Source organism: Spermophilus citellus (genome assembly GCF_964194105.1).
Source record: "Spermophilus citellus genome assembly, chromosome: 17".
NCBI lineage: Eukaryota > Metazoa > Chordata > Mammalia > Rodentia > Sciuridae > Spermophilus > Spermophilus citellus.
Genome location: NC_138199.1, coordinates 42,549,359 through 42,567,865, shown reverse-complemented (window position 1 = coordinate 42,567,865; position 18,507 = coordinate 42,549,359). Strand labels below are relative to the sequence as shown.

Genomic DNA, 18,507 nt, shown 5'->3' with positions numbered 1-18,507 from the left:
CTCTTCAAAGAGGAAATGCGGAGAATAGTGTATTAGGGTCGGAGAAAGGTAGGAAGGGAAAGTGATTTCCAATCCACCAACAGATTGGACTTTCTGTCCAGTGATTCTTAAGGATACTGAAATAAAAACTTCCACTATCCCCTCTACCTCTCAAACCAGGTCTCTCCACAGAGGACCAAACAACAGGGCCCTTTTGCAAAGAGCAGAGACACCTGGATAGCTGGGACTGGAAAGATTAACTGCAATTAGAGTGAAATAAAACTTTTCCTGAGAAAAACAGGACAAATACTTTACCTCCAGCTATATTCACTGAGTCAATAGAGACTAAAGCAATTATCACCTTAAGTTTGGGAAGCCTCAATTCTATATAAAACAGATGGAGGTGTGTAATACTTTCTCAATAAACGAAGTGTCAGAACCATCTTGATTCACTGTCTAGTGATACTGTCATTTGTGTATTGGTCATACCTCCATTGACAGCTGCTTTGGTAGCAGCAACCATGTCTTAATCACTTTTACAAGAACCTTAGTGCCCACTATAGTCCAGCACGTTGTTGGTCCTCAGTGGAGATGCTTGGCAGGGGTATTTTCCCTCTGCAGTCAGTCTAATGCCTTTTCACCCTTTGTCTTCTGTGGTATGGAGATACCAACCAGCCCAACATGGTCCCTCCCTCCCTTTCAGCCCAATACTGAGAAGTATACACTTGGAGAAGTAGTGCTTCAAAAATTTCTGTATCATCGAAAATTGATGAAGCTTCTGAGGTATTAAGCAATCCATCATAACATTTGTGACTGGTTAACTTTAATTTGTCAAAATAAATCTGCAGTATTTTGCATGTTAGTAATACAGTGCTGGTATTGACAGGTAAAATCATCATCTGCTTACATAGAAACCTTCATTTAGGAGCACACCTTAGGAGGGAATGGATACACAATACAAGGCAAATGCAGGCCAAGCAGCGAGCCCTAGAGCATAACAGGTTGGATGTCAGATTTGAGGATTATCTAATACAACCGTTTAGCTGCCAATCTGATAAAGGGGAAGCTCTCAACCAGGTTATAACCAGAAGGGAAAAACACACTCTGCCTTTTGGAAGAGTGATGGCCGTCGTGCCTTCAACACCTGGCTGAATCAGTTCATCAGCATCACAACTCATTTCCAGTTCCAAGACACAGGAGAGTTTCACCACATAACCGGTTTGGCCCCCTTTGCAGTGGCCTGCCCTCACTCCAATCCTGCCATCAACTTGCTCCCTCCCAAAAGAAGACACGACGTGGTTTTATTATTGCAGACAAGCTTCATAAGTGAATAAAGAATGCATACAAAATAGCATTTTAACTGAAGTCATACAATGAAGTCTCACTCCTGTTTATTATACAATGAATTGATAAAACAATCATTTCTAGTATATATCTTTTTTTTTTTCTTTTTTAAGAACTAATACTTTCAGGATACTGACAACCACACTCTAGCCTGGGGGTAGAGCCCATCACATCTGCCCCCATTGAGAATTGCTCCTTGGGCCACTATGGAGGAAGCCTGGGCTGTCTAAATCATGGAGAATTATGACTGCCAGTATACCAGAAAGAAATAACTGGACCCAGGCAGAGCCAAGAACCCAGTCTTGGGTGGTCTGCACGCCAGAAAATGTGGGCTTCCTCCAAACGTGGTCCTTGCCCTCCCAATCCAGGCCTTGGAAGGGCCATTCCTGGGCCTTCCCTACATGAGTCCTTCCAGTAGTCCACACATAATGCTCTACATATTAAAAACAAACCATTTTTGTACTGTGGATAAGAACAATTGTAACAAAGTCATAGCTACATATTTTTCTCTACATTTTGTTTATTGAGACAAACTAATTAAAAGGCACAAACATAGGGTATGTTTACATGGACATTATAACAAACATATACATTAAAAGTGTAGGAATGTGTTGCCTTCCTGCTAAACAGAAAGTTCCTAAGCTTTTATATATACAAAAGTTGTACAATTTAATGTCCTAAAGTACAAAAGATCATTTATAAAATTATTTTACACTAGGTACTATTTATTTATTTATTTTTTACTATGTAGTTCAACCCCCTAGAACTGTTTTGTATAATGACATACAGATACCTATCCCTGATATAGGAAGTCTGCCTCAGACACAAGGTATTTTTTATGCTTGAACTGACACAGTGGGGTATAAACGGAAGCCATCCAGTTTGATAGTCAGTCCTGCAAACATTCTGCAGGATCAACACAACTAATTTCCATTTGTCTTAACTGCAAGATTAAAAATGAAAAAAAAAAATCATTGCAACTAAAAAAAAAAATCACAGCATCTTGGTTTTAGTTAACTCTTTTTAAACACAATGCTTTACAAACATTAATGTGTGGCATGATGGTGTAAAGAGTATCTGTTTCCCTAGCTTTTGGTTTCTACCTTATGTACAGAGATAAAATGTCCTGCTAAAAAATAAAAAGCACATGTCTCAACGTGCACAATCATTGCTGGGTTTCTACAGAGAGTACAGACAGCCGTCTCCCTGAAAACACCACAAAGCTGATACAAGTGTTTTATCAAAGAAAAAAAAGTGATGTCCATATTTACAAAGTTGAACAAATCTGCACAATACTTGATTAAACGGAAGGAGGAAAAAAAAAAGATATACTCTGCTTGTTCTGAAGGGGCATACTACCTAGTTAGTGGTTAGAATAAAAACTGTATACAATTTAATATAAGACATAAACTCTAGTGAGCATCTAACACATCTGTCCCTGTTGTAACATCAACAGGCTCTGATTGGGAGAGAGAGGGGCATATTACATCCCAGTGCCTCCAGCGTCTTCCAATTTAAAGCAATATATTTAAACTGTTCCAAAGTACACCTTGGCTCCTGAACAGGAGTCCCACTGGCCTGTTTGTTAGGACCTGTGGGTCCTTACACTTGACTTCTCCTGTCAATTGTGGCCTTTCTTACCAAAACACAATTTGTATATATTTTTAAAGTTTTTTTTTTAAAAAGTCAACTACAATGCTATATTCCATCAGGATTAATATGCTGAGCAATATTTACATCTCCAAATATCAGGTCACAATCCCTATTATATGTTGAAGTTAGAATGATAAATTATCATATGCTTTGCATATCAGAGCTGGTATCACCTTTCCCATAGGGAATGCTGCCTGAAATTAACATATTCCCAAAGGTAAAATGCATATTCTCTGAAATGCATTTTATTATGATAATGCATGTATTTACTCATAAAAACAATAAACAGACAATTCTACACTAGCTCTCAACCTGTGGATTTAGAATTTTAAGTTAAAAATCAGCCATCCACCTTGTATACGGAGAAGTTTCTGCTAGTGTTTAGAATAAAATGATTTCTTGGGATTAGAAACAGTAATGCTGTTTTTTGTTTGTTTTGTTTTTGAATTTTGATGGGTTTTGTTTTTTTATGATTGGTTTTAATTCTGGCATTTCATCTTGCCAAGTACTATTCTTTTTAAGCAATGCTGTCAGCTAAAAGGAATTTCTGATTAAACTAAAGTGGTCCAGTGATAAAGTTACATATACACCCTACTTTGAACAATCCCAGCCAAATTGAAGGAAAATGCTACTACAGTCTTATTAACTAATGTAATAAATTTCCCCAATTTCATGGTCTGCTTTTTGCTTTAATCAACTAAGAGTAAGTTGCTGGTAAATATTTACTTTAACCCATATTTTGATATTATAATACTGTTTACCAAGGCGGTGAAGTAGGCAAAGCTTGGGGCAAGAAAGGCATGCTTTCTACAGGCCTCATTGCTATATTCAGAGGGGCAGCTAATGTCATAGGTGTGGGCAGGTTCATTGGAGATGTGATCGTGACAGGGTGTGCTATATTCACTGGGGCAGTGACAGGGGTGGGGAGATTGACGGGTGTAGTGAGTGTTAAAGGAGAGGTCATGGATAATGGACTCGTTATAGTTACAGGGTGCCCTATGTTCATTGGGCTGGTTATGTTAACTGCACTTGAAACATTTACTGGACTTCTCATGCTCATTGCAGCTGCCACTGTGACTGGGTTTGACATAGTCCCAGAAGACACAGAGGATGTTATATTGAATGGAGTAGTAAGAGTCACAGGTGTCGTAGCGGCCGTGGAGGTTTGGCACAGGTTAGCAGCTTCTAAAATGAGAAGACAAAAGGGGATTTAGACTCTCAAAAAAATGAATAAAATTCACAAATAGTTTCTGAATTACTTCTTTTAATTAAAAAGGACAAACATTTAATAAATCAAATTACAGTTTTCTATCAGTGGTCAACAGGAAGACAGGTTCCCTCTGAATACAACCCTAGGAACCAGGGATCCCAATATGCAAATCTTTTCTCTGGTGCTATACCTCCTGTAAAGACTAAGGCAACTTGTTTACCTTTGGGCTTTTGGTTTAAAATTCAGATTTACTTACCTACCTCATAGTGATGTTGGGAGGATCACTTAACTTCTGTTAAGGCATTCTGGGGGGCAAAGATACCAAGTAGAGCTAAGTGTTCTCACTACCTCTTCATGCAGTTCTTCTGAATTTTAAAGACTTTCTGGGTCGAGCCAACCACCAGCAGACCAAGCAAAAAGAGATTATTTACACAGAGCTGGGCCAATGGTTACACAATAATAGATAATCTGAAAAATTTTCTCATAAAGCACACTAATTAGCAGAGAAAGGTGTATATACTTGATGGTATATTAAAGCCTTCTTAGGAGTGATGCTATATTCTGTTAAGGTTTTAAAAATGTATAACTAAGGAATGGTTATGCAAGCTATTTTAGTATCATCTATTTATTTGAGTCATAGAAAGATTGTTCTAGTTAAATAACCTTGTAGTTTCTGATGTTTCTTAATTTAAAAAAGACTACAATAGGTTTGTGTTCTCCTTCTCACACACACTTCCTATTCTTTATGCCCAGTTATCTTTTGATGGCACATATAACACACACCACCAAGCATACCAAGAAAGAAAACCAGGCAAGAAGACCATAAAGAGTTGGGGGATACTTGTTATCCAGCAATGCCTTAGCACTTCTTTAAAAAAACTTCCCTTAAAGGTGACACCCCTAGCCTACCTCTCAAAAATTCAGCACCACCAGCTGATGTGCCATAAAACAGCAATGAGGACAGAGTGGTGGACTGGTGGTGATTTGGCTCTCAAAAATGAGAAGTGCATTCAAAACTAAAGATGGAGGTCTGTTCGTGGTCACTTGGGGTTCAAATCACCTCAGGTGCCCCCCCACCCAAACTCCCCTCCAGCCCTTTATTGATCAATATAACTTTGATATACTTCAAACTCCATGCCAGGAATTCCTAAACCTGGCTGATGATCAAAGTCATCTATCTAGGGAGCTTAAAAAAAAAAAAGTATCCCTAGGAAGTTCAATAGTGAAATTGAGATTAAAACCTGGGAAATCTGTGAAGCTCCATCAGTGATGATCTGCTTTTCACTTAGGTTTGGGAACTCATATTACTTATATTGGGTCTAATATTTAAAAGGTCATTGCTGATTCAAATTTGTGTTTTCAGTTCAGGAATCTCCTCTCCCCCAAAAAGCAGCATTTACTAACATGGATATAGAAGTTTCTAACATCAGTGGTCTTTTCCAGAGACATTCATGGTACAAAAGGGAGCACAATAGCATTTTGTTCCATAGAGGTCAGAAGATGAACTAAACAATCAAATCTTATTGTGCAAAAGCAAACTGAAATACAATACCAAACAGAAGAGTGTAGAAAGAGAGAGAATGGGAGAGAAAGATAACTCACTTTTGAGGTAATGGAGGCATCACTAAGGATAGTTTTCTCCAAAGCAGGAATTTTCACGTTGTGTGCCATCCCCAACCTCCAGGGTTTTATTTTTGATCTAACAGTGTCTTTTTTTTTTTCAGTGCTAGGGATATCAAATCCACAATTTTGCAAATGCTCAACCACTGACCTAAACCTCTGGCCTCAACACTATCCTTTTACTAAGACTTAAAACACTAATTTCTACTACTTCTCTAATATCCTTTCAACACACTCTATATTTATCATAGCACTACATTTTTTGGCTCCCACTGCCAGCTCCTATCTTCCTCCCCATTCTCCACCCATTTTCATACCACAAAACATTGTATCAAAATGACAAATCTTCCTTTGGAAGATAGGAACAAGAGGCACTCCTCCAATGCCAGTAGATATATGAAGAAGGATGCTATTCCTTTTATCATTATTTAAGTACAGTATGTTTAGAGGGAGCTGATGAAGGGAACAGCCACAATATTTGAAAGTAGAATATGGAAGGAAAAAAAAAAACCTACACAGCAAAGGAATTATATACAGGTGATCCTATATTCAGGGGATTCCTTAGATCTTAAAGCAGTAAGTCATGCAGGAAAAAAACAAGGAATTTAGTAATGGCCTATGGCTCATAGTGGGGATGACAAAATGATTTATTTGAAATAACTTATGTAATAGTCCAGAAGTCAAACCTGTAACTATTAAATTGAAAACTGATCCTCCAACTGATTCTTTAAGATATATGTAGAGAAAATGAATCAATCTTAACTTTTAACATTTACAGCAATGTCTCTACAGAAATGCAAAGAAGTTAAGCTAAGGCTAGCCCCAGTAATAGATGGAAGGAGATTAAGGGTGAGACATGGAGAAAGACATCAGCATTATAGATTCTGAATCATGTAACAAAGAATACAATGCAGAAAGAACACTAAAATGCAGAAAACAACATAGTTACAAGAACTTACATACACCCAAGGATATTTAATCCATCTATAAAGATGGGAATATTTTAGAAAGAAAAAAAAAGGAGCCCAATTTTCTAGTAATAAACGTTTGTCTGTAAACTGTTGCCAATAGGCGGTATTTACATGTTTCCATAAAGCTAGATATCCTAAACTGTGATTTCTCTCTTTTGATTACTTGGCATACTAAATGAAAAGATTTCTCAAGCCATACTTAGAACACTAGGATGCCTCATCTTACCTTTCTTTCTTGCTTTGACAGCTTCTTCCCACAGTCTCAGTGTCTCTACCTGCTTCCCTGGCCAGCTTGTCACGTGTTGTTGCTGCTGCTGCTGCTGCTGCTGCTGTTGCTGCTGCTGCTTCTGATTGCTGGTCTCTTCACTCATGCATGCTATTCCAAAGACAAACCCCAAACACTATATTTACCTTGAAAAAGTGTGACCATTTTTCCAAAATCTAAAGTACTTTGACTCCTTATGCCTTTGTGACCTCTATCATTTAATAGTTCATCTTTTCTTCTGCTGGTTTCTGTATTTATCAAAATAAACAAATTGATTAAAAAATCTAGAGAACTATGAAAAACCTATACAAAGGAGAAAAGAATTCTTTGCTAAATTTAAAAGCAAGTGTCTTATGTCTTAGGGCTATGGATGTAGTTCAGTGGAAGAGTGCTTGCCTCATAAGCATGAGGCCCCTGGGTTCAATCCCCAGTAACTCAAAAACAAAGCAAGCAAGCAAGCAAGCAAGCAAAATACAGTATGGTAAATAAAGGAACTGTCCTTTAAAAAAAAAGTGTCTTGGGCTGGGGATGTGGCTCAAGCGGTAGCGCACTCGCCTGGCATGCGTGCAGCCCGGGTTCGATCCTCAGCACTACATACAAACAAAGATGTTGTGTCCGCCAAAAACTAAAAAAATAAATATTAAAAAAAAATGTGTCTTTAAAAATGGAGGTTGAGGGGGCTGGGATTATGACTCAACAGAAGCACTTTAGTAGCATGTGTGAGGCACTGGGTTCAAGTCTCAGCACAGCTTATAAATAAATAAAATAAAGGTTCATTGACAACTTAAAAAAAAAAAGTGGGAGGGGGGGCGGGCTCAGTGGCCCATGCCTGTAATCCCAGCAGCTTGGGAGGCTAAGACAGGAGAATAACAAGTTCAAAGCCAGCCTCAGCAACTGCAAGGTACTAAGCAACTCAATGAGATCCTGTCTCTAAATAAAATATAAAATAGGACTGGGGATATGGCTCAGTGGTCAGGTACCCCCGAGTTCAATCCCGGTACAAAAAAAAAAAAACAAAACAGAGATTGGGTAATATTAGCATAGATTCACCAACATTCGTTCATTAAAATATCCAATATATTTGCTTACTTGACATACACTAAAAGTAAATTTTTGTAAAGTACAAGATGCTAGATAATAAATACAATGTACTTACAAATAAATAAAGATGGAAGAGATTTAAAACACAAGATTTCTTTCCCATTCCCTTTGGCTACCTATTTTGTTGTTGAGAATTTGCTATTTCTGTTGCATAAAATACATATACAATAAAATGAAAAATTAGGAAAATACTTTCTTCTAGTGATTAAGATAATTGTTTTTTAAAAGTCTGGGTAAATACAAGTATTAAATTTTATCCGTATATTTCTGGAATAGTTTATCTTCAATTCTGAAATTAAGGTGAGCAAAGCATTTAAACTTTCAAATGGATATGATATTCCATTTCTCTACAAATTTGAATTTGAAAAGCAAACTTAACAACATAGTTTTCATATTTAAGGTTATCATTAAAGACATTTTATTAATATGATCTGGAGTTAGGAGATGCTGATACTCAAGAATCTTAAAGATAAATAAAAACAAAATTGTCTAGTATTCAACACAGCTTCCAAGTGGATTTCTCCTGCCTCAGTTCTAATACACTAGAACTTTTTATTCAAACTCTTTAGAAGAAAGGACACACTGAAAAGGTGTTGTGGAGAAATTTTGCTCTTCTGGTATGGTTGTTATTAGTAGACAAGCATGGGGGCTTATCAATGGTGTTTGCATACATGCATGTAAAGCACAGTTGCCACACTAACATACTCTCCACTGATGCATGTTTGCACATTTTAGTGATAGGAGGAAACATGTAAGATGAACATTAATAGAGTCCTGAGAACATAGTGAAAATACCTTTGATATATTTTTCAAAATTTAGATTTCATCACTCTGAAATGCAAAAGTCAATCTGAAGCAACACCTACTTTTACTGATGCCCTGTTTACATGTATTACAGTTGATACTTTGGCTCTGTCCATGCGTCTTTAAGTGGCTGGTGATGTATGCTGCACTCAGGAGCTTCCCACAGATATTACATGATACCTTGCCTTCGTGGCGCACCATGTGTGTCCGTAGTCTGTCTTTGGTGGCAAAGGCAGCAGTGCATGTCTGCATGAGGGAGGAAAACTTTTTTTAAATATAGACTATCCTGTTCTACTCATTTTAAAGTACGTTATATTCTATGCATTACTCTACCCATGTCAGCCAGCAAGCTGACTGAATTAGTTGAATTTTAATTGCATGTGTTACTCAGAATCATAATCATACTAAAATACTTGGTGAATTCTAGACTATTCCATTTTGGTAGAAGAAAATATATCAACACAGAGTAGAGAAAGGATGTGAGAACCAGAATCAGTTAAACCTGGATTTAAATTAAGCTTCACCGTTCACTAACCACTGTAATGTTGAACAAGTTAGTTAACCTATCCAAATCTGTAGATTTGGATTACAAAACTATTAGAGGATTTAAAAGCCTGGCACACATAGCAGGTATTCACTCAATGACATTAGCTTCCTTCCTCCAACCAGATATTTCTTAGAATTCAAATCATTTACTTAAAAAAATCAGTCATTTGGGCTGGGGTCGTGGCTCAGTGGGAGAGCGCATGCCTAGCATGTGTGAGGCACTGGGTTCGATTCTCAGCACCATACATAAATAAAAAAAATAAAGGTCCATCAACAACTAAAAAAATATTTTTAAAAAATTTAGTTATTAACAAACATAACTAAAGCAGACTTTCTAACAACAAATTAGGATTTTTTAGATTAGTGATATTTAAAATAGTCAATTAATTTAACAAAGTTCTTAACCTTTTGATTATCATAACTTATGTCAAATAAAATTGTTAACCTGAAGAGATTTCAACCAACTAGAAAATGTTCCAATTTGGTAACATAAGACAAAAATCTAGTCAATAATCACATTTGGAAGAAAAATTCTTATTTTCTCCTATTACACTTAAAACAACCTTGACCATCAGTCCAAAAATCAATTTAAAACCTTTTATAAAATTCATTTTAATTATACAACAACTTTTGCAAGATTACAACTTTCACCCTCTTATACCAAAACCACTGTTTCACAAGGAAAGGGAAATATAACTTAACAAAAACAACACTTACATTTTTCAATGATCTTGCTTTATAGAAACAGAAGCTGTCATTTATATTTTATAAAACTAGAATTCAAATGGACCACATTTACTTAAGTCAGTGATTTTACACCTTTTCAAGAACGGCGAGATTTGACTGACTCAGACTTTCTGGATAATGTGCATTAAGTGCTACACTAAGGATAAGTCATTTTAACTCTTACTTGGCATTTGAAGGGTCTTTCTGTTGAATGGACATGTTTTACGTGACAGCTTAAGTGGTCAGGCCTGTGAAAGAGAGAGTTTCAATAGAAGATGTAATGGAATACACACAGAGAAATGTTATTTATGTGATGCTTACGTGCTTGAGATTGAGGGGGAGCATTTTAAAGAAAGTAGCAGAATTACAAACTCCACCTCCCCCCAGTGCAATCCTCCTTACCTCTCTTACCATAAATAAAAAAAGTCTTAGTTGTTTACCTGTTAATTTTCTCCTAGCCAACATCAAATCATATTAGGTCTTGATTCTTTACAATCACAAAATACCCAAAGTTTTAGTCCTAACATTTACCAGGAATAGCTACTACCATATTAACTCTAAAAATTTTTTAAAAATGCAATTAGTGAAATGTTAGTGCCCACAGAAAAATGGGAAAACATTCTACAAGTTTTATTAAGAGTATCCAAGGTCATCCCAACTTCCAGGAAATAAGTTTCCTTGATTTGCACAGTAAACCTCATGTCTAGTTGCTCAGCTAAATTGGAAGCTTTTGTAACGATAAGAAGTACCCACATGCTAAATGAAGGCCTGAATCTGAGGGACTTCTTAAATGAAATAACAAACTAATCACCATGACACCACTTGTCAACCACACCAAACTGGAATCAGACCTGGAGGCGTAATATTTATCTATCATCAATCTCCTCTAATAACACAGGCCTGCCCACATCTATTCTCATATACATCTCCTAGATCACACAGAGACAAAACTGAAGTTCACAGATAACCATAATGAAAAAAAAGGAAAACAAAAACAAAAACAAAGCAAAACGCAGTACCTCGAGAATCCTTTCCCACAAACACTGCAAGTATAGGGTTTGGTGATGCCTCCTTCATGAGACCTCACATGGTAAGTCATCCGGTCCTTCCTCTTGAAGCGCTGATTACAAATAGGACACTCGAAGGGCTTTTCGTCCGAATGAGAGAGCTTGTGCCGATTGAGGTGATACACATCTCTAAAAGCCTTCCCACACATCTCACAAGCATGGTTCTTCTTGACAGGCTTACTGGGTTTCTTGACAGACTGGGTCACAGGCATAGCTGTGGTGCTGGCACTGCTACTGGGGTTGGTGCCCGAGGAAGATGTAGTGACTGTAGACAAGATGCCTGCAATGGTGGAGACCAACGAAGTTCGGCTGCTGTCCCCTGCGATGGTGGAAATAAGGGGAACCACCGTGGTGGGGGTTTTCTTTGACCGGGACACCAACTTGATCCCTGTGTGGCAGGACTGATGGCGCCTCAGGTGATAGCTGTCCCTGAAAGCTTTACTGCAGTAAGTGCACACAAATGAAGTTTTGGGTTTTTCTTTTTTAATCCCAATGGCATCCTTTAATGTTTCTGGTGCAGCCTGAGGTTTCTGAGTTATTGGTATTGGAAGCAAAGGTTTCTGATCAGGGGGCTCCACAGCAGAGCTCAGGAGGGGCAGCAAGCTGTTCTGTGCTGCCTGCTGTTGGTGATGGGAGGCTTCATGGGCCTAAAACCAAACATTTACACTTGAGAAACTCAGGCTCTCACAATGACCTTCAAAATTCAACATGTTCCAGACAATAGAGACCAGAAGAAACAATAGAAGAGCCCATGACTCTCTGCAGCAGAGATCCAGCAATCACCTCAGAGCTCCAAATACAAAGAGTTGAAAATCACTGTGCAGACACAAAACTTTTGCAACTAAGTTGCTGACAGTGATCTTGTTTTCAAATAGCTGATTGAATTACAAACTACTCTGGTTCATAAGGGGCACAACAGCTGATGAAATCAGTTTGCATTTGTCTGAAATCAAGTTTAAATAACTTGTCAAAAAAATTATACCCCAGACTTAAGTATTTAACAGTACCTTACTGCAGCAACACACAAACACACACTCATACACAATGACATAATCATCTATTGCCTATTACCCAGTAAAGGAAAAAGCACCATGTTCCTCCCTTTCCATCAGCAGAAAACTTTTAAGTGACTGAGTTATTGATATTGGAAGCAATGGTTTCTGATCAAGGGGCTCCACAGCAGAGCTCAGGAGGGGCAGCAAGCTGTTCTGTGCTGCCTGCTGTTGGTGATGGGAGGCTTCATGGGCCTAAAACCAAACATTTACACTTCGCTGTTGCTAAGTGGTGAAAGAAACCTAGCTCCCAAAATACATATGCTAGTTATTAGTTTTAAAGTTTTCACTTTATTAAAAGATTTGGTTGAAATGACATCTGCTATTAATCAACCTGGAAGGCATCTGTGAAGGTAGCCCATGGCAAAACACCTGTCACTTGTTTCTCAGGTCATTTAATCTTCCACTAGAGTCTGTATCCTTTAGCAACACTAGCTGTTCAAACCCTAACTCAAAAACAGATTAGTAAAACAAAACAAAAAACTGTAAACACTTAAGTTTCTTTCACGTCCATCTTCTTCCAGCAGTTGTAGGTTTAGATAAAGTATTATATATTTGCTGTATACTGTGCTTTTCCACTCCAAAACTGGGGGCTGGACCACTGTCTGGAAATTTTCTTTAGCTGCACTGAAACCAAAATTTCATCGTGGATCAGGTTCTTGGTATCTGAAGTTACTCTCTTGGTTTTGATTCTTTCAAACTTCTCCACACCTCCATATAGACACAGATTTAGAAAATAATGGGGGAAAAAATCTGAACTAGTTCTTTAACAATATTATTTTGAAGCCCTTGAGAGTAAGCCCAAGACCCCATACTTGAGTTTTGTAATCCTAAAAGAACACGGACGCTCAGAGGTAAGAGTTCCAAGTATTTTACACATACATTGTGCTACGAAGGGCCCATCCCATCATCTTAGATACTTTAGACTGTTATTTACCCTTTTCACTCTATAATCACTTGATCAGCTAACCTCATTAAAGAAGGAAAGAAACAAGGAAACACACTTACACGCAGCTCCTCCCCTGATGGATAAGAACATCTACCATACTCCATGTTTACTTAATGGCAGCACAACAGCTTAGCCTGGAATTATTCTTCCCAAATGATAAGGAGGTGTGGTATCCAGAGTTATCAGTTTCAATTTAACAATTCTGATTTAAATAAACTTTGGGTCCTGGAAGCACTCTCAGAAACTGATTACTTATGAGTATCTTTCTAGACTTAAGGCTTATATTGAATTACAGTCCTCTTTTTAATCTAATTTGTGGAGCTCCTATAACTGTTGGGGGTCTACCTACTAGGTGACATTAGTAAAACTACTGAATTTGGACTCTAGTATTATTTCTTTTCCAACCTGGTTGTAGGATAACCAAGTTTCAATACAGTATGCAAATGGTTAACAGTTGAAGACAGCTCAAGATATACAATTTCAAAAGGTGACAGATCAGACGGTAGGGAATGAAAATCTTTTGGACACAGTTCAAACTTATAACATTTTGAGGCATTTTTCAATTCTAAATAACCATTAGTACAATGGAGTACTAAAAGCATTTACTGCCATTTTACCAATTCAGATGTCTATAGCAACATAAAGTATTTTTACAGCATTGCTGAAGTTTACTCTCACACAAAGGTCCTATCAGGTCCCTGCTTCTTGGGTGAAATGCTGTAGAACCACTAATGGAATCATTTTCTGAGGATTCCTTGGATTCCCACGCTTCTACATGTAGCCTTCTTAGAGGGGAACTGGGTTTTCCCGACTTGCCATATCTACCACCCTGGGTGATGCTTATTTTTAAAATATAACTTCTAGGGAGGTTTTCATATGACTAGCATCATTGACTCAAAGTTTTAATTTTATCTCCTCTTTCAAATGCAAGGATTTTTTAGCCTTGCCCAAGCTTTCCTTTTTCTGGGGCTTGCAAAAAACAAAACAGAAATGTTATTTCATCACCCTCGGTGGTAGATATGGCACCATGAAATCTCCAGTGCCAGAGGGTAAAGATTTTGTACTGAAACAAATTAGCATGAGTGAGTCACATCTTGAATGTCCTGTTAGGAGAACCATCCATCAAACATTTTAACAGCAATGGCTTTCATTTTCCAAGTTATCTGGAAAGCAAGCAGGTATTAAATTGCTTTAAAGTATAAATTCAACAGGATGCTCCAGGAAACAAACAAGAGACCCTAATTCTCCATTTCCCCAGTGAAAGTTACTTAAAAATCAGAACTGATTAAGGTTTATTCATATCTTTGTATAGGAAAGTTTGAGATATTTTTACCCACTTAACTGTTCTCAGCTCTAAATTGTTATCCAACAATTTTCACTGTGCACATCGCCAAACCCAGGATCAAATATTAGCTTTCACATTTCTCCATCAGGTGGAGAAATGATTTTAAGTAATATAAAAAAAATCAAGTAATACAAAATCTTATTTAAAAGTTGATCAAGAGGGCTGGGGGTTGTGGCTCAGAGGTAGAACACTAGCCTAGCATGCATAAAGTACTGGGTTTGATCCTCAGCACCACACAAAGTAAAATAAAGACATTGTGTCCACCTATAACTAAAAAATAAATATTTAAAACATTGATTAAGAAATACTAGGCATTTGCTTTGTCCAGGTAAAGAATTATAATTTTTTAAAAGTGTTATAAAAGATATTTTTAAAAGCTTTTCAAAAATGAGTTATGTATAGGTTATCCTTTTGCATAAGGAACTTGGTTTTTTTCCCCCAATGTCCAGTAATTTTATAGTCACAGGTTTAATACAGTTTTAACCAGGTGAAAATTACTTCTAAGGCCCATCAATCCTTTATTTTAAAATGACCATCTGAACTTTTTCTAGAGAAGGCATCTGACACCTTTACCAATCTGGATGCCAGCTAGTTAATATACCCTTTCTTTTTCAATGCATTTTTAGATTGATTTATCACATTAATATCAAGTTCATCAAAACACAATAAAACAATATTAAAATCAAAAGGGAAAGCTCATGAATTCCATAATTTTGAGTATTTTTCAATTTTAAGAAGCCCCAAAATATTTGACAATTACTTAAAAATCAAATTGCCCACATTTGAAATATACATCCTAAAACAATAAACCAGGTCTACACAAAAGGTGATTTGAATTCTCCAATTCCCTATATTAACTCCACTGGGTTGGCATCGGAGGCTAGACGGATAATTTGAAAATTCTGCATCCGTTCCTGGTTAGTTTCGAAAGGCCTGGCGCCAAAGATTCGCGTTGGGGATTTCACGAAGTATTCAAACAAGGAAAATAACTGAGAGAGGCGGGAAGGACGCACTTAAAAGTGTCGAGCTTCCTAACCTCCTCCGGTTCTGAAGTTTCTTGGTTCTGAAGTTTCTCGGTTGAGCTCATCTCCACTGTCCACTAAATGCTTCGTTTGAAAATAGAAACGAAGCAGAAAAAAAAGTTCCAGCCTGGATCTTTCAAACAGGGGTTCCCTACCTAAAGTAGGAGGGTTAGAGGATGGTCAACATATCGGCAACAACCGCTTTTAAGTTTCTTGCAAAAAGCGAAGACCAACACCCCAATGAGTGACTCATCTAGGGGCTTTGTAAGCGGACTTTGTTTGCGCTCTCCGCTTTCGGTCTCCCCACTTGGCTGGAGGAAACGTTCGAGCCGGCCGCGAGAAAAGCGCTCCGGGAAAGGTCGGGCCTCCAGGAGTCCCGGCCCCCGCCGCTCCCCCGCGCCCCCGCCCCGCCCGGCCCGGCCCGGCTGGGGGATTCCCCGAGCTGAATGGGACGGCGGGAGAGATGGACAGAGGGAGAGGGTGCCAGCTGCCACCGCTCGGCTGGGGCTTGGGAAAGAAAAAGGAAACCCAGTGAAAAAGTTTGGGGAGGGGAGACACAAGCACAACACCCCCTTCTAAGTGGGTAAACACGAGGGGGGCGGCGGGAAGGGGGAGTGGCGGGGAACCCAGGGAAACCCGCTATTCCGCAGGATGTAGGAGGAGGTCAGAAAGTCAACACACACGCACACACACAAAAAGAGAGAAGAGGGAGGGAAAGAGAAAGAAGTGCGAGCGAAAGATGGATGAAGTGTGTCGGGGGGAGGAGACTCAGAGTAGGACCCGGGGACCCCCTCACCCCACGGTGCGCGGCCCGGGCCAGGCGCGCAGTGACCGAGGGCCCGCGCTATCCAGCGGCCCGGCGCCCTTCTTTCTCTGGGCCGCGGGGTGGTGACAGCCACCGGCCTCCTCCCTTCCCCTTCAGAGCGGGAGGGAAGGGTGTGTGTGTGTGCGTGTGTGCTGGGGGGGGGGCCCGGGGTTCACCCCGAGGCCTGTTCTCTCCCCCGCACCCCGTGAGGCCGCCTCCTTTCACCTCAGCAGCCGGGCTCCGCCGGGGCGGGCAGGCGGAAAAACAAAGGGGGATTAAGGCCGGGCCGGAGAGCGGAGCCGGGAGGGAGGGGAGGAGGAGCGCCCGCCCGCCAGCCCGGGGCCCGGCCCCCATGTCCCCCCCGGCCCCCCCGGGGGGGCCCCCAGTACCTGGAACAGGAACGCGGTCCAGTTGGCCTCCATGGCTGCGGTGGCCGACCCCCCTCCTCCCCACTCCCCCCGCTCGGGGAGCCTCCTCAGCCGGAGGAGGCGACAACAAAGCGGCGGCGGCGGCGGCGGCAGCGGCAGCGGCGGCTCCTCAACATGGCAGCGCCGAGCGCGGCCACTTCCGGTAACCTCCGGGACGCACCACCGCGGCGGCGAGCGCGGGCGGGGGGGGAGCCCCGGCCCGGCCGCCGCCGCCCCCAGTTGCCCGGACCCCTTCTGAGCGTCCCCGCTGCCGACTCACTGCCTCGGAGCTCAGCCAGTGCCCGCCGGCGGTGGGGTCAGGGCCCCCGCGGGGGGGCTGGGGTGGGGCCGGGGGCGGGGATGGGGCGAGGCGTCCCCCCCCGCGGGGGTGTGTGGTGCTGCGGTCCGTGGCTCAGGCAGCTGGAGCAGGGGGAGCTCAGGAGAGAAGATGGAGGACGCCAGGGTCTGGCGCTGGCCCGCTGGGCACAGCTGGGCCGTCTCGCGTGACTCGGACACGGTGCCCAGCAGCGTCACGTCCCTACCAGACCCTCAGGAGAGGGCACGAGCCACAGCGGTCACCTGGCTCTTTAGCCACTAGTGCATAGTCCCCACCTACAAACTGGGGGATGCCCCTGCGCCTTCCAGTTTCTTCCCTGTCATTTCATTCCTGGCCGGATAAGCCGTTGGCGCTCTCATTATGATATGCCATCGCCTTCTGAATGGCCTCCCAATTCAAGCAGGGAATCCCACTGGGGTGCAGTCTCAGATCCTCCTAGTGTGGAGGGAAACACTTCCCACGCGTACAGATGTCATTACTGGGTTATTCTTGGGTGAAGGGCTGAGCTTTCCCATCCTCCCTCCTTTCACTCCAGATGATGTGAAATTCTACCCCAAAGCCCCTCCTCTCCGCCAAAAAAAAAAAAAAAAGTGAGAAAGTCAGCCATGAAATTATTTTAGTTTTTTAGTACATTCTGCTTCCTTCTTCATCCCCACCCCGCAAAGAAAAAAAAAAGGAACTTTTGGTTGGGCAGCGTCTAGAGATGTTACACTGAGGTGACCCCAACCTCTGTCTGCAGTTCCAAGTCTTCTGTGTAGGCGTCACTGCTGCTGAAACTTTGTAGATGAAGAGTCTGTATGATGATGTCCTGAACGTTTTCTATCCTTTCCTCACATAAAGGTAGCTATTGAGACAAGCTATTATTAAACAAGTGTCTCCAGTCCAAATCTGTAGTGGGGGAATGAGGGGGCACAGCCTATTATCAGTGGTATTTTTATAAAGGGCTTTAAAATTTAAAAATTCATCATATGGGCACATTATTTCAAGGCTTCAACATCTTTCAAAACCAACTGACTCTTATCCCCTCCAGACACTTCTAATAAAGGTCACCATCTCTAACTTTCCCCAATACATATATAATACAAACAGTATGGTTGCAGAATTCTATGGTACTAGAGGTATAGTAATTTGCCGGTCTGTTTCTTTTCCATCCACTAGGCAAGTATATCCCTCCTCCCACTCTTTGTTCCTTCCATCAGTCATCAGAATGAAGGGGCTGGAAAACGTTGTTCTGGTTTCCATTTAGAGCTGATTGCCCATTGGATACTGCCTGGTGGCCTTGGGGATGAATGAGAAGTTCTGCA

General features: G+C 40.6%; 1 protein-coding gene across 2 annotated transcripts; it reads right to left on the bottom strand.

Moving 5' to 3' along the window:
• Positions 1 to 780: 780 nt before the first annotated feature.
• Positions 781 to 17,146, bottom strand: VEZF1 (vascular endothelial zinc finger 1). 2 transcript variants are annotated; one of them, XM_081272624.1, is made up of 6 exons: positions 16,849 to 17,146; positions 11,239 to 11,933; positions 10,404 to 10,467; positions 9,010 to 9,211; positions 7,004 to 7,153; positions 781 to 4,161 (listed from the first exon to the last, which is right to left on the bottom strand). In XM_081272624.1, exons 1-6 carry the CDS (start codon positions 16,879 to 16,881, stop codon positions 3,734 to 3,736), a joined length of 1,572 nt encoding a protein of 523 aa, XP_081128750.1. In that variant the 5' UTR covers positions 16,882 to 17,146; the 3' UTR covers positions 781 to 3,733. The 2 variants fall into 2 exon arrangements, with proteins under 2 accessions (XP_081128750.1, XP_081128751.1); XM_081272625.1 differs by having other exon boundaries at positions 9,010 to 9,193; positions 16,849 to 17,143.
• Between the last annotated feature and the right edge of the window lie 1,361 nt (positions 17,147 to 18,507).

Coding starts and splice junctions, on each gene's coding strand:
- VEZF1 (XM_081272624.1), bottom strand. CDS start 16,881: ATGGAGGCCAACTGGACCGCGTTCCTGTTCCAG. Junction 9,212..10,403: donor AAAGACCCTTCAAATGCCAA/GTAAGAGTTAAA, acceptor ATTTAAAAAAAG/TTTTCCTCCCTCATGCAGAC. Junction 7,154..9,009: donor TAAACAGGGCATCAGTAAAA/GTAGGTGTTGCT, acceptor TCTTTGGAATAG/CATGCATGAGTGAAGAGACC.